This window comes from Zonotrichia leucophrys, chromosome 4 (genome assembly GCF_028769735.1).
Source record: "Zonotrichia leucophrys gambelii isolate GWCS_2022_RI chromosome 4, RI_Zleu_2.0, whole genome shotgun sequence".
Lineage (NCBI taxonomy): Eukaryota > Metazoa > Chordata > Aves > Passeriformes > Passerellidae > Zonotrichia > Zonotrichia leucophrys.
Window position 1 is genome coordinate 26,227,156 of NC_088173.1, and position 16,010 is coordinate 26,243,165.

General features: G+C 41.9%; 1 protein-coding gene across 1 annotated transcript in view; it reads left to right on the forward strand.

Annotated features, from left to right (window-relative positions):
• BANK1 (B cell scaffold protein with ankyrin repeats 1) overlaps nt 1–16,010 on the forward strand; it is a 132,056-nt gene that overhangs the window by 14,261 nt on the left and 101,785 nt on the right. The window contains exon 3 of the mRNA XM_064712302.1: nt 7,457–7,522. Within this exon, the coding sequence (XP_064568372.1) occupies nt 7,457–7,522 (66 nt within the window). The remainder of the gene's footprint in view (nt 1–7,456; nt 7,523–16,010) is intronic.

Here is a 16,010-nt window from a genome sequence, read left to right on the forward strand (position 1 = left end):
AAAGATTTTGTCTGCCAAGCAGAATGTTGTGCATCTTTTGCATGCAAGGTGCTATTTTATTGGCATGGGAGCTTGTGCTTGAGAAAGACATCCTGCAGCTCAGGTTTTTTCTCAGAGCTTAACCTAGTTGTAGATGTCCATGAACAACCAAGAATATTCTTTTGAGCACTGGCGTAGAGAGACCCCAGCTGAATGAATGACCTAGCTGGATGTCCCTGCTGCCTTGTGCTTAAGTAGGTGAGGTTAAGTATGCTACAGGGCTTTAAAACTGTCCCCAATGTCTACACACAGTCTCCCTGTATGAGATGAGTGTTTTCAAAAATGCATTTTAGACTCCCCAACCATCTTCAATATTGAATAACCTTTTCCTCAGTACGTATCTCAGACTTGACAATTTGGGCTCATTTGGTTGTCTGTTTTGGTTTCAGAAGGCAGTGTTTGCAATTTCTGTCTGTGTCCTATATGTAGCTTCAGACTGAAGCTTCTTGGCCATTTTTAAATGGGATTAAAACTGTGGGACTGTACTCTGTGTGTGTATGTGTATATATAGGAAGTAACTGTGCTTAGCTACTATCAGTTGACACGTGCACAGGAAATTGCAAACCTTTCTGCAGCAATAAAGAGTTTCCTAGAAGACACAGGAGAGTTCTTTGGTTAGGTCAATGCATTCACAAGAATACTTATTACCTGTGCCCTTGGGACTTCAGTGTAATGCCAGATGTTTAGTAGGTGTTCAGATGATCACTTTGACAGTGACCAAAATCAGCGACTTCAGAGATTAGGAGAAAGCTGAATTAATGAATAGCTGTTGAAGGCCTCAGTGTCAGTGTGTACATCTTTACTGGGGATGCATGGACTGTGGCTAGGATCCGACCAGTTCAGTGGACTGAGCTAGATCCAGGACTGGAGGTGGTGGTGATGCCTGGTGCTTCAGAGCTAAGCCACTCTCCACTCTCTTAGCTTAGAATTGCTCTGGCTCTGGTTTTTCTGTGCACTCGTGTACCCTGGGCATCAGCCAGGCCAGCTTAGATCAGTGCTTGATAGGAGACCTCTGCTCTGCTCTCTGTTGCACAGTGAAAGTGTTCCAAGTAAGAGATTTGCTTTCATCAGAATGATTTAAGCTCTGAGGAAAGAAGATGCCCATGGTGCGTCATTATTTACCTTTGCTTAAAGGTAATGGTGTCTGTGTATAGGATACTCTTCTGTAGAATCTTGTTAAGCTCTTAGCCTTTGTGATACCTGTGACAGGGATTTTGACAGACTGCACATCTGGGAAAGAAGATTTTTTCCCTTTTATTTAAAATTATTTGCTGAGGGGTTGTTGAGTATATACAAGGATTATTTTTCCCTTGGAGCACTCTTTTTTGCCTTTCACTGGGACCAGAAACACAAGATTTCACATTTCTCTTCATGTGGATCATTGTCTTCAATCCCTTTTGTTTTCAGTGCTCGTCCCTAGGCCCTTGTATTCTTGACCCTTTTAGAGATAGTAACGAAAACACTTTTGTGTATATTCTTTGTCGTTTTCAGATCCTTTTTTTCCCACTAAACCCTTCATTACTCTTAACTTATTCTCCCAAGCATTTGTAGCTTCTTGTCTCCTCACTATTGACAAGAGCTATCGCTCTAAAAGTGACATTGAGCCTGAGAACTCAATAATGTGCTTTAATTACAATGGCCATACCACATGCCTTCCACTGCAACTAAATCCTGTTAATCCCTTAGGACAGTGGGCCATCATGATCCTAGGACTAGTGGATGCCAGGGTTGAGGAGTGGCCTCTAGGCAGTTGGAACAGCTGAAGGTGGATGCTAAATCAGGTTGTTATCTCACAGTTTAACACTCTCCAGGAGAGCACTAACAATGGCATAGCATAGGTGCTAGTAGTCACCAGCATTCCACTACAGATTTTCCTACTCAGGAAAGCTCATGGGCAAGGTAAGTTCTTAGCTGTCTCTTCTCTTTGCACTATCCCTGCAGCCTGAGATGGAAGAAGTGTGAAATAAGTCTCATTTTATGTGCCCCCACAATTAATTCACCTGCCAGATGGCACTGGTTTCATCTTCTTGGAGCAGACAGGGCTTTGTCTGTTAAAACTTCCTTCCGGCTCTAAAGTATATGTGCCAAATATACTAGGTAAAATTCAAAACTAATTCAAATGTTGAGTAAAACTAAATGGAACAGAAGATGCAGGGGCTTTTGTACTCAGCAGAGAGCTTGTTTGTAATGTGGTTCAAACACAAAATCTGAATGGTTTGTCATTCCTGTTTGAACATCTTCTTGGAAGAGTAAAGGGAGAGCGAAGATATGGGGAGTGATCTTTCTGACGTATATTTCCAGGATGCTGGCAGACTTTATTATATTCGTCTTCTGCATGAAGAGGATCACAAATATTTTTATTGTTGTCAAAAGATTCTTTTTGCAGGATTTGTTTCTACAATATTTCACTGTTTGAAAATGCCACATTCGGATTCGGATTCTGAGTTGGTTTTGAATTTTGTAGATCCTGTGACTATTGCCATAAAAAAAGAACCCCCAGAGAGGGAGGAGAACATTCAGAAGTTTTATTTTACTATGTTAACATCTAAGATGGTCCAGTGAGACTCTAGAATTGACTTTTCTTTATCAGCTTTTCCCAGTATTGTTGAAAGTAGAATTAGGAAATATATTTTGCTTGCCTCTGTCTTTTCCTTCTCCTGTGTCTTTCTGCTACTTGTCCATGGTCTGCTGAACTGTGTACCCTTTTTTAGGTTAAATTGAAATATTTTCAATGTATTAATTCAGTATCCTGGTGTACTGAACGTAGCTGGGGTTTTTGTTTAATCCTGAAAGACTTCAAATTCAGGCAAGCATGTGTTTATCTAAAGGATCTATAGATAGATATTTACATCTATAGGTAGTTAACTTAAATCCTTAAATGTCCTCAATTTCTCCTGAAGTTGTCCTCAATATTAATGATGCAAAAAGAGAACAGGTCTTATCTAAAACAATTTTCTGTGACGCTGTTTCCAAAATGCATTGACACTTTTATTAAACTTTTGGTGGGGCTTCTTGGTACAGCTCAGGAGTCATAATTATCCATTAGTCTGCTTGTGGTTTTATTAGGTTTCATTTTTTAAAGCTCCACAAAAGCTTTAAAACTAACTCTTGTCACTTCCACTTCCAGATTTTCTCCCAAGCAGTGATATCCCTTTTTTCTTTTAATGCCAAAATATGGACGAGAATTTACTTCTACAAAATTTGATAGTTGAGAACAGCAATCAAATCTATATATATCCATTCATTAGCTGCTATTTTATTAAAAAGTGAGAGGTACATAAAGTAATATAGCCCCACTAGAAAATGGTACCCAGAGTCTTTGACAGCCCAGGAAAGATTCTCAGAACAAATTTGGAACTTTTACCTGAGATGGCATGCCATTAATTTCTGATTGTTTACCTAAAAGATATTCCATGTGTCTGCAAGCAATTTTAATGACCAAGAAGAGTAATGTTAATAAAACTACTTTTGCAACTAGTAGTATGGTATAAATGTGGACAAATGAGATACTAGCATAGGGGGCTTTTCTCTCATAAGTAAATGTGGGAAAAGCAGGCTGAGAGTTAAAATAGGGCTTAACTCATGCAGCTATTTAGACCACTTAAGATACTGAGGGGCTAATTTCCATTGTGTAGACCAAAGAAAAGAGGAAGAAATGATCATATTTTTATCATAACTTTTATGGTATCTGTTTCCTGTTTCATTTCTAGTGCAGTGGCATCAATTTTATTGTGATTTGATGTAACATTGAATACTGAAGTAATGTTTCACATTTTGACTCCACTGCTTTGCTTGTTCTCCTGTAAAATCCTCTTCACATTGGTACTCAAATACAAGTAATGAATGCCAATGGGTTTCCTTAGGCTATGAGCAAGATTTGTGCTCATTTGTGATGACCTAAACACCTGATTTAAGTGGGAACTTTACCATTGGCTTCAGTGGGAAAGTGCTTCACCTAAATTTTGATGCTGACTTGGAGTCTATGAGAAAATTAAGCTCAAGTGCTTAAGCGAAAAAACCCTGAAGTTGAACAAGAAAATGACTAGAATTTTTGGTCTTGTTTGTTTGTGAATACTAAATGCTCTGTGTGTGTGTGACCTAAGTCTTGGTTGTGAAGATTGCTTTCCTGAACACACAAGACTGAATAAATAGAGAAAAGTTGGTGGGTGGTTCTGGCCTTGTTCACTGCCAGGAGAGGTTTCGATAAATGAGATCACATGGTTGTGCTTCTATTTACTCCTTCCCCGATGTATTTACATTGAGACAGTTCATACCACTGTTGGGGTTTTAAGGTAGTGATGTCATCTACTTATTGTAGACCACCTCAAACACCAATTACATTTTTTTAACTAAAATGAAAATAGTCTGTGTGACTGTATCATAAGCACAAGAGCACAAGGGACATTTTGTCAGTTGGTGTGTGCTGCAGTATAGCTCCCATTTCCATTTTGCCCTGACAATGAGTCTTTGAACTGCTCTGCAGGGACTGCTAAGATTACCAGAGTATTACATCTTCCTGAGATGCTTTGCTTCTCCATTCCACTCAGGAGGCATGGCAGTGCAGTGATGGGGGTTGGTAATGATTGCCAACAAAAAAACTGGTTTGTGTCACCAACTTCCTTCGTCTGACATGAGATCCTGGCTATTTCCAAGCAGAGGACAAACTCAAGTGATTGTCTGGAGGCAGCAACCCTGGATAAGATGTTGAGACTGTCATCCCCTGTCACTTAAACTGTTTGACTTCTTTCCTATTTCTGCTCTTTTTTTCTGCAAAATTCTGAGAAGACTTTACTTGTTAGGGTTTGTTTGTTAGGTTTCTTAGCAGCTCATGTTGTAATCTATGTAGCTAGTCATGGTACCCTTGGATTCTGAACTATGTGTCATGTATGTGATGGTTTTTCCTCTTATTTTTGCCAATAATTGGATGGAAAGTTATGACACCCAGAGAAGTGAGTGCACTGGCATCCTAAAGTTTTTTAGCGTGTCTTTTTAGATTTTTTTAACATTTTTTTAGCAGCATTTAGGACACACTCATTAAAATTTAACTTAATAGTAGAAGTAAGATGACTAGAACATAAGTGTTATTGCAACAGCATGTACTAAACATATTGCAATTTTACTTGTTTATTTAGTTTATAATTTTTTAAAAATAAATTAATGACTTTATCATTTTTAGTCTGCTCTTTCGAGGTTTGAAATGGACATCAACCAAATTTGTATTGTTTATGGCCCAGTTATCAGTCAGTATTTAATTACAGTTGTGAGACTGTTTCTCAAGCTGACAAATAATTTAAGACTCCCTACAGGTATGTTTGCAGGTAATGCTGTAAAATGGCTGTGTGGGTCTGTAGACTTACATGTGCTTCATGTAATGTATTATTTAGTCTGACTGAGTCTTGCACTGTGCTTACCAGTCACAATTGCTGAAAAGTTGTCATTGGAAGGCATCTGGAGAAGACCTCTGTGAAGGTACTCCTTGTATATTTTTTTGCACACAACTGTTGTTATAGCAAAATTGGTACTTGTAATTTCACAATAATGTTACTTGTGTTAGATTAGTGCCATCTTCTTGGAAATGGGATAAAATAAGGGGTCCAAACTAAAATTGTCACTTATCCCTGAAAAAAAATGCAGTATGACACCTATTTAAGTTTATAGTAGAAAAACAGAATCAGATTTTACTCTTGGGAGGGTCTCTGTGCACTTACTTAAAAGGCTGTGAGTCCAGAACTTGGTCCTGAAAAATGTTAATACAGTATCTTATGGGGCACAGACTGAGAGAGTTGGGCCTTGAGAAGAGACAAGTGAGAAGGGACCTCCTTGATGTTTATCAGTACCTGAAGGGAGAGTGCCAAGGGGGATGGAGGCAGGCTTAGTGATGGCCAGCAATAGGATGAGAAAGAATGAGCGGAAACTCATGTTCCACCTAAATGTGAGAAAGAACGACTTCTCTACATGGGTGACTGAACACTGGAACAGATTTCCAGAGAAGTTGTTGAGTCTCCCTCACTGGAGATGTTAAAGAGTTGTCTGGATGCAATTCTTTGCCATGTGTTTCAGGATGACCCTGCTTGAGCAGGGAGGTTTGGACCAGATGAGCCACAATGGTCCCTTCCAACCAAACCCATCCAGTGATTCTGTGCTGAATGCTGTTTGACCTCTTTTGTCATGGCATTGATGCACCCTTAGCACATTTGCTGCTGACACCAAGCTGTGTGATGCAGTTGACATACTGGAGGGGAAGGGATGCCATTTGGAGGACCTTGACAGGACCTTTGTGTGGGCTTGAAGTGAGCCCACACAAACCTTGTGAAGGCCAGCAAGGCCAAGTGCAAGGTCTTGCGCATGTCAGGGCAATCCCAGGCACAAACACAGTCTGGGTGAAAAATGGATTGAATGCAGCCCGGAGGACTTACAGGTGTTGGTTGATGAGACCAATATGTGCACTCACAGCCCAGAAAGCTGGCTGCATCCTGGGCTGCATTCAAAGCAGCATGGGCAGCAGGGTGAGGGAGGGGATTCTGCCCCTCTGCTCTGGTGAGACCCCACCTCTAGTGCTGCATCAGCTCTGGAATGAACAACTTATGACCAATGTGGACCTGCTTGAGCAAGTCCAGAGGAGGCCATGAAGATGCTCAGAGTACTGGAGCACCTCTCCTGCAGGCATGCTAGGAGAGCTGGGGCTGCTCAGCCTAGAGCATAGAAGGTTCTGGGGATAGCACAAGGGGGAATGGCTTTGAACTGGAGGAGAGTAGGCTTAAGCTTGATGTTAGGAAGAAGTTCCTTACAATGAGAATGGTGAGGCACTGGAATGGATTGCTCAGAGAACCTGTGGATGCACCATCCCTGGAAGTGTTTGAGGCCAGATTGGATGAGGTTTGTGCAGTCTGGTCTATTGGAAGGTGTTGCTGCCCATGGCTAAGGAGTTGGAGCTAAATGTTCTTTGGGGTCCTTTCCAACCCAAACCACTCTGTGGTTGTGGTACTGTCTGTGACCAGATCTATTGTATTATCAAATGGAGCACTGTCTTGTCTTCCAAACTGCAATGTCTGTATCCATTTAATGCACATGATTCTATTTTTATCTTATACCCAACTCCTCTCGCATTGTTTGCTATATTAACTTCTAGGGAAATGTCTTCCTCAAGAACACTTTTCTCACCAGCTCTGGTAAACTGAAAAAAAAAAAATCAGTCAAAGGGATATTTACTAAAAAAGCATAAATACAGATCTCTCTAGAAAAAGAAATGTAAGAATAAATCCAGGGTCTAGTTCCTCTGTACTAGCCCTTGGATTTGTTCTAAGATTTCTTTTTCTATCTGCAGAATAATAGCTTTATCTTACATTTAAAATACATATAGATTTTAATTAAAAAAATTGGAAATCAGTGTGATGATATCTATCTTATTTCTTCCTAGATAAACCATGGGATGAAAATCCTGGAGATTCTGTGTCTTACATCTATGAAGCAGTTCTTGCCGATGGTGAGTTGAATTCTCCTTGCCTTTCAGAGTATAAAGCCAGTACTTTTCAGAAAATTAAATTTGTTCTCTTACTTCTTGTTAGACATGAAAGGCAATAACCATCCCTACCACAGTATACATTTGTGTAAAGGAAACGTGCCTTGTTCTCAGACATCCACCCCCACATCAATACCCACACAATCTTGCGGAGTGTGAAAAGGGGAGGAGATACAACAGGGTTGAGTTTTTTTACTGTGATTTCAGTGTAGAAAAAAAGACATGGAGAGCTTTCCTTTTTCCTGGCATGAGGAGTTTTGCTTGTAAGAGAGTTGATTTAAAATTTAATTTATGTCAGTCCTACTCACATCACATTTGCAGCATCATTCACCAGGGGCTGGGAGAAGATCTGCATCACAGCTTCAGCCCCTGTTGACATTTGCCGTTTTAGTTTACTTGTAGCTGTGAAAGTTTATAAAGAGTTTTAGTAGGAATTACAGATTAATGAAAGCAAGTTAAGATTTTGCTAAAGAGCTATATAGCATGTTTCCTGTCCTCAGTTCTTACTTGGAGAATTTTATATCTGTGTTGACACTGATGCAAAGTAATTGGCTTAATAGCACCAGCCTGCTTACCAATGCAAAGGGACAAGTAAGTTATTCTAGAATTCCTGGCATAGCAGTTCTGTGCTGCTGGACTCTGAGGTTAGTGGCTCTCTTTCCTATTCAACCCCCTTCCATATTCTGATAAGGGTCTCTTTGTGAGTCTCTTGGCATCTTGGGTGTAATGGTGTGATCTCAAGCAGAAAGCTGCAGTAAAGGTGTGCTGGTTTATCCCTTGAGACCTATTGTCAAGGTTTCTATGAAGGTCTCTTTTGGCCTTGGGTTGAATGTGCCATGGGTCAGTGCACTGAAGTGTCTTGGTATGAAGAGGGCTTTCTGGCTCATCATCCAAGTGTGAAATATGTTGACCCCACCATTCCTCTCATTTATCACTGTTATGTTAAAAAAATGAGACAGTAAAATAGGGAATGGTTAGAGAAAAGAGTCCCAGGAAAAGAAAGGACTGAGGAGATGAGTCCTCTGAGCTACTTCTGTTTTCTTATGGCTGCTTGAAGAGCAGCTTTAAGTCGAAGTTTACTGTCAACTGAATGGTTGATATTGAAATAAAGTTATTTGGGCACTTTCCAGCAAAGTTGTGCATTAAAAGCAAAAGCTTCACTTGAAGTCTTTGCAGAAGTTCCCTGAACAGTGGATTTCAGTCAGCTTTTGGCTTTCATCCTGAAAGCACTGATTGTCTGCAGCCTTTGCTGGTTAATGATGTCTAGTTATTGCTAAGAGGACCAAAGGGATGATCCATTGTTGTGATAAGTGAAAGAGACAGTTAGAAATGAGGGATTCCCAGTAATAGCATCCTGTATGTGAGGTCATGGCTGACTCCCAGACGAGTATAAGAAAATGCATGGCAACATTCCTTCTGTAGGGATGCAACAGGGAAGAGTTACTTGATAGCACTGCAGAGCTTTGGAGGGAAAAGTAGCCCAAGAAGTGGAACGATTGGAATTTCTGACATTCAGTGCATCAGTCAAAGCCAAGAGAGATAAGATGGCAGCTGCAAATTAGCCAGTGTTTGTGCCTTCCAGAATGTAGGGTAAACAGACAGGGTTTGACTTTGGAAGAATTGTGAAATGTTTCCAGGGACTGTCTCTTCTCTATGCTTCTGCCTAATAATAAAGTGTATGCAGTGCTAAATTGAATGGAACACACAAAACAGAAGTGTGAGCAGAAATTATAAGCCAAGAAAGGGTTTTTGCCAGAACCCTATAAATTCCCAAAAGAATGGTGCTTTGAGTGAGATCTGAAGTGGATAGTGGCTTGCTGAAAGCTGAAGTTTGTTTTGTAGATACAAGCATCATTCAAAAGAAAGGATAACCTGAAAGAAGGTGGAATTTTAGCTTGAACTAGAATGAAAGTTGAACAGAAGTATAAATCTAAATGAGGGATCTGAAGCAACAGGGATGGAAAGAACAGTGAGTAGATGACAGGACATATTAAAAACAAGATCACTAAAAAAATACTCCTATATTCATTAAAACCAAGATAGACAGGGAATGAGCAAGGCGCTAACAATCAATAAGAAGTGATTGACTAAAGTGAATTGTGCAAGGCTTTGAGGAAAAAGGTCAGACAGTACATTGGAAAATGGATAAATGTCCGTTTTATCTCCGCTGTTTGAGGGGCCTGGAAAGGCCCTGGGTGGCCTTGGGGCAGCCCGCGTATCGAAGGACGAGAAGAGGCTTCAGTTCTTCTTTCTGGTTTTATGTTTATTAATTGTTTATCTAAAAGATGTTCTTTCAGCCAGCAGAGATCTGCACAGCAGTCAGCCATGAGCACACTGTCTCCGCCCTCCCGGGCAGCCACGTATCTTTATACCCATTGTGACGTATACAATATTTATCATTTTTCCCCAATACCATCTATTGTTATAACTCGGTGTACTCTTAGTAATAACCAATAGAAAGGTGCCACCGTGGCCAAAGAAGATGGAGGAGAAGAGGAAGAAGAAGAAGGACAGGACACACCCCAATTCCTCCATCTTACTCCTCTAAACCCCCCTGTACATAAATCTTAAACTTTGTGTCTCACTCTCTAATTAACTAATCTCTTCACCATTCACCCAGTGAAGCCCTCATCCTTGTCGTCTCCTGTGTAGGGTTAAAGTCCAGCTACCAGACACTTCTGGCAACATTCCAGGAGTCCCGAGCCCCCTAAGCTGGTCTCGGAGGCTCAGCATCTCAGGACTGAGATCTTGAGATCCGACATCTCCCCCTTCTGTTTGCCCCAAGAAAACCTCTTTTACAATCCGATTCATGGCATCTGGGACGACATGGATGAGGACTAGGAAAGCTATTACAATATAAAATCCTAAACTATTAAAACATAAAATCCTACCCTTAAAATTCTTCTCCAAATGGGAGAAATGTCAAAGAAATCTGCCCTTAAAATTCCTCTCCAAATGGGAGAAATGTCAAAGAAATCTACCAGCTGATCAACATATGATCCTTTGTCAGTTTTCCCTATAATAGATAAATTTACCCCATTGCTTATTGCAATTCAAGACTTTAAGGAGAAAACCTCCCAGTCTTTTGTTCTTATACAGAAATATTCAAGACCCCAAAGAGAAAAACCCCCAGAGTCTTTCGTTCCTCTTGTTTCTCTTCTGAGTTGTCCTTTGCAGTCTGAGTCCCGACTTTTGTCTGAGTATTCGTTTCTTCTTATATCTTGTTGAGGAAAATCGCTGGATAGTTGCAGACTTGTTACGAAATGATGCTGTAGCTCTGCTGACAACTGCCTCTTTGTTCCGCGATTGTTGCTGTTTGCAAGCTCACTCAGGGGTTACCTAGTTTTTGATTCAACTGACAATAGGGTTAGAAAACACACAAGCCTCCCCAGGAGGGGAGAGGCTTGGACTCCGAGGGTTTTTTACCAAAGGCACCAAGTCTGGAGAGGGCCCCTCCTCGCCTGAGACGTCACCGGGGGTCTGGCCCGCCCCCGCCCGCGCTCGGCGCATGCGTGCTTTCCGAGCCGCCCTCTGTCTCTCCCGAGGTAATTTTTTCCTCTCCCTTTTTTTTTTTTTTTTTTTTCCGCCTCTGAATTTTCCCCCTTCGGTCTGCCCCGACTCTGTCTCCGCCTCCTCCGACGCTGTGTGTGTGTGTGTGGCCTTTCGTCAGTGTGTGCGGCCCCCCCCGCCGGCACCCGCGCCCGCCGCGACTCGCTCCGGGTTTTTTGCGTCACAACCGCGCGCCCCCTGCGTCTCCCGGCAGCCTTCTGGGATTGTGCAATTTCCCCCATTTTCGCTGCATGGGTCAGACGCCCCGGCTTTGGTTTGTGGCTTCTCCCCCCCGGGTTTTTTGCGAGTTTTGCCCGCCGCGCGCGTTTCTGCTACCTTGCCGGCCCCCGGGGCCGCTGCACCCCCCGGCCCTGAGCTTAGCAAAGCCGTATCTGAACACGCGTCTTTTGTTTTTTCTTCAGCCGCGCTCCCCGCCTGCTCCGCCACTGCCTGGCTGCCGCGAGAAAGCGCCTCCTCCGATCCCTTTTTCTCCCCCCCCTGCTCTCCCCCTCGGTCCTGAGTCCTCCATGCTCTCTGGGCTTTCTGGACGCTTTTTGGGAGTTTCCCAGGGTTTCTGGGTTTTGGGACCGGGTATTTTAATAATATTTCTTGCTCTTTTTCTCCAAGAGCATTTTCCTCTCGGCCTTTTAAGGCCAGAGCTAATAATTTTTTCCTGGAGCCTTGCTCCCCCCTCTCTTTCAGAGAGTCCCCCCCCGGACGTCTGCTGCGTCTCGGGGTTATTTCTTCCTGGCCTTTTAAGGCCAGAGCTAATTTTTTCCGGAGTCTTGCATTGCTCCCCCCTCTTTTGAGGCCCCCCCCCGGACGTCTGCTGCGTCTCGGGGGTCTTCCTTCCTGGCCTTTTAAGGCCAGAGCTAATTTTTTTTTTTGTATGTTTGTGTCACACCTTATAAAGCGGACAAAATTTCCCGTTGTTCTTGGGAAGGTGTGCCCCCATGTTCTTATTTTTCAGGCTTTCTTACCAAATCTGTCGTTCAGAGCAGTCTGGACGTCTCGGTCTGTCCAGCAGATTACGAGAGGTGGACCCAGGGCGCCTTCTGGTTCCAGTCCGGGCTGTTCTGCTACGAATTCTCTTCGGCAGAAACTGAGAGATGGAATTCTCAGTGACTGCTGGTTTTTTGCAGTCTCTGCTGGCTTTTTTTTTTTTTTTTTCTTCTTCTCTCGTTTTTCTTCAGGACTTTGAAGGTGGTGGTGCCCCCCCGAAAGGTTGTGGTGGTCAGAGCTCACCCAGTGGAAGCCAAATGTCCTGTTTATCTTCCCCCGAAAGGTTGTGATGATTCTGGTCCGTCCAGGGACGCCAAGTGTCCGTTTTATCTCACCCCGAAAGGTTGTAGTGATTCTGGTCCGCCCAGGGAACGCCAAGTGTCCGGTTTATCTCGGCTGTTTGAGGGGCCTGGAAAGGCCCTGGGTGACCTTGGGACAGCCCGGGTATCGAAAGACGAGAAGAGGCTTCAGTTCTTCTTTCTGGTTTTATGTTTATTAATTGTTTATCTAAAAGATGTTCTTTCAGCCAGCAGAGATCTGCACAGCAGTCAGCCATGAGCACACTGTCCCGCCCTCCCGGGCAGCCACGTATCTTTATACCCATTGTGACGTATACAATATTTATCATTTTTCCCCAATACCATCTATTGTTATAACTCGGTGTACTCTTAGTAATAACCAATAGAAAGGTGCCACCGTGGCCAAAGAAGATGGAGGAGAAGAGGAAGAAGAAGGAGGACAGGACACACCCCAATTCCTCCATCTTACTCCTCTAAACCCCCCTGTACATAAATCTTAAACCTTGTGTCTCACTCTCTAATTAACTAATCCCTTCACCATTCACCCGGTGAAGCCCTCATCCTTGTCGTCTCCTGTGTAGGGTTAAAGTCCAGCTACCAGACACTTCTGGCAACATTCCAGGAGTCCCGAGCCCCCTAAGCTGGTCTCGGAGGCTCAGCATCTCAGGACTGAGATCTTGAGATCCGACAGATAAACAATATGATCACTGAAATCCTTTGGGGAAATATGAGCTACAAGCAGATCTGAAAACAATTGATTTGCTGCTGAGTGAGGGAAAAGATCCAGTTGTGGAATACTAATGACCATAATGTGAATATACGAGGACTCAGTCCTGTCAGTGATAACAGAATAAATCAGCTCTTCAGCCACTCACAAATATTTTTGTGTTTTCTTTGTTTTTGGTTTCTGTATAAGAAAAGAGCACTTGTTATAATTACTACAGAGCCATATTTTGAGACCATCCCTTGTGGTCCCTCAGAAAATTTTCTGTTCCCCAAAGAATCGTTATTTATCATTTGTACTAAGGTAGAAAAATGAAGCAATTGTACTAGGATCTGGGTGTACAGCCTTGTCACCACAACATAAAATATGAATGCATTATTGTGGAACTACAAAATAGAGCTAAACTCAGATTTAGGTACCCATTAGGTGATGCTCATCTTCTGAAAAGACTCCTCCCCTTCTGTGAAACAGCTTTGTCTTTTTTAACATTTACCACTAAAGCTTTTATCCTAGCACTAATTAACTGTAGCAATTAGAGATGGGCAAGTGGAGCACAAAAGGTAATTTTAAAGGATGATAGCTGTCTGCCTATTAAGTTTAACAGCAGACATGTTTTGGTCCTGCTCAGGGGTCTCATCAAGGTAAGATGTATGTGCATACATTTGTGTCTGTGTCCTTTAGCAAACTAAGCTGACAACAGGCCAGCATTTTTTAACAAAACAAATGGCATCCCCTTCTGCAGATAAAGAGCTCTAAGAGTACCTCTGCTATGCTATTCTTCTCCTATAATGCTATCTAAAATCCTATTTTAATAAAATGTGTCTGTTCTGTTGGATTAAAGGACATTGTCTTAAAAAATGATGACCTCAGATTACCTTCCAGTTCATAGATCTAACAAAAGGGAAATAATCAGGAGTTAGAAAAGAAGCATGGTTTTCAAATGTCTAAAAATATCACTCTTGTGTTCCCAGGAAAGTGGTGTACCTTTTAGTCCACTTTAAGGGCCAATAGCTATTTCAAACTAAAGATGAGAGTAAATTTCCAAGCAGCCTGTCCTCAGTGAGTCAGTCCTGCTGACAACTCTTTTTTTTTTTCCTTCTTTAGTACCAAACATGTCTGGAGTGAGTCTTTCTGCTGACAGCAGCTGTGGCAGCATGGCACAGGAGACATGTGGTCTCTTAGACAAATCCCGTGTAATTTAGAGCTGTACAGATCAAGAACAGTATCATAAATTTAATCCAGACATTGATAAGAGCCCTGTGCAGGTATTGAAGCTCTGGTGTCATTCTGACACTAAGACACCCTCTTTGGTAAATTACCTACTGCAGTCCAAGCTAGCTTCTGTTACCAGATTGATTTAAAGGATGCTGTAACATGGAGTATATTGTTCTGTGTCAGTATACATTCTGACAGTATACATATTATTAATGACATGTCTGAGCAGGGTGAAGGCTGAGAATGCCTTCTACCAGTGCCTCTCCCTCCAGCCTCTCCCACTGCAGTTGTGAAAGGACTTTAGTCATGTTAAACTTCATTATTTTCCATCCACGTTCTTTTTTGATGATTTTAAAGCATAGTCTTCATAAAGAGAATAGCTTCAAACATGGCCAAAAGAAAGTTTGACTCATCAGTCCTTGAGAGTGATACCTGTAAAAACTTAAACCCCTTTTCAGGTTGAATGTTGTGCCTCCCTGAAGTATGTTTTGGTTCTCAGACCCTCCTCTTTGTACACAACAAATCCTTTTGTATGTGTGTATTTCTAAAGGTAGCAGTGTGCCACTTCTGTGTCCAAGCACAGAGTGCAGTTTGAGCCAGTTATGGAAGAATTGAATTGGAGTTTAGAGGTAAAGTTGGCAGCTGCAGCTGGCCCCTTTGCACTAATAAGTGATTTGCAGGAGGATTTTATCAGACTAACAAGTTTTGGAGGTTTTACAACCCTGGATGCCTCTGCTATCAATCCTTTTGTCTTCAGTGGTACTTTTAGTCAGTAGCAGGAGGATAGCCTGTCTCAGTTGCAGCAGCACATCTCATTTTGGGCATTGTTTAGTGCTGTATAATCCTTCACTGAAACAGGTGAGAGCTGTGTGTGCTGACAGCACAGAGAAATGGAACAAAACCACCTAAGTGTTCTTACTGTGGTAGAACTCTAGTAATTCTGAAGTGGATGGAAGGACTCTATAATAAATCATTAGGCTTCAATAACTGAACTTCTGGTACACATAGAGGGACAGACTTCAGTTTACTTCTCCGTGGAGAAGTATGCAGACCCCAGAAACTGGAAATAAAAGGCTTGGGCTCCATCAACAGCTCTGCTCAGCACCCCAATGACCTCAGGCAGGTAGTTATTTCCAAACTAATCAGTATGCCTAACAGAAACTCTTGCTATGTGTCAAACTCAGAGTAGTCATGTTCCTAGTGCTGCTGGTGAAGCTGAAAGTCATGGATTTCATTGCAGAAAAAATAATAAAAGGAATTGATATGCAGTAAAAGAAGAAATCAGTCCCAAGGAGCATCTAAATACATCCATCCTGGCTAAAGCACTGACAAAATCAAACATGTCTCCCAAATCACTGACCAGTTAGAACCAGTTCATTGTTATGACTTTAGATTGCTTCTGAATAGAGTCGCAATCATATGACAGTATATACAAAAAGAAATGCCTACATTTCTTTTAATAATGCAAGTTATTTCTTAAAGATTATTGATAAACTTATGCTAAATTTCCTTTTGCAGTTTGGGGAATTATTTGAAGGCAGAAGCTTTTGTTTTTACTATCAGATCCCAAAAGGCTACGCATAATAAGACTTTCTTATTCTGTTTAGATGCATTCATGATGACTCCATTAGGCTACAGTTCTATCAGAGCGATAAATTGTTGT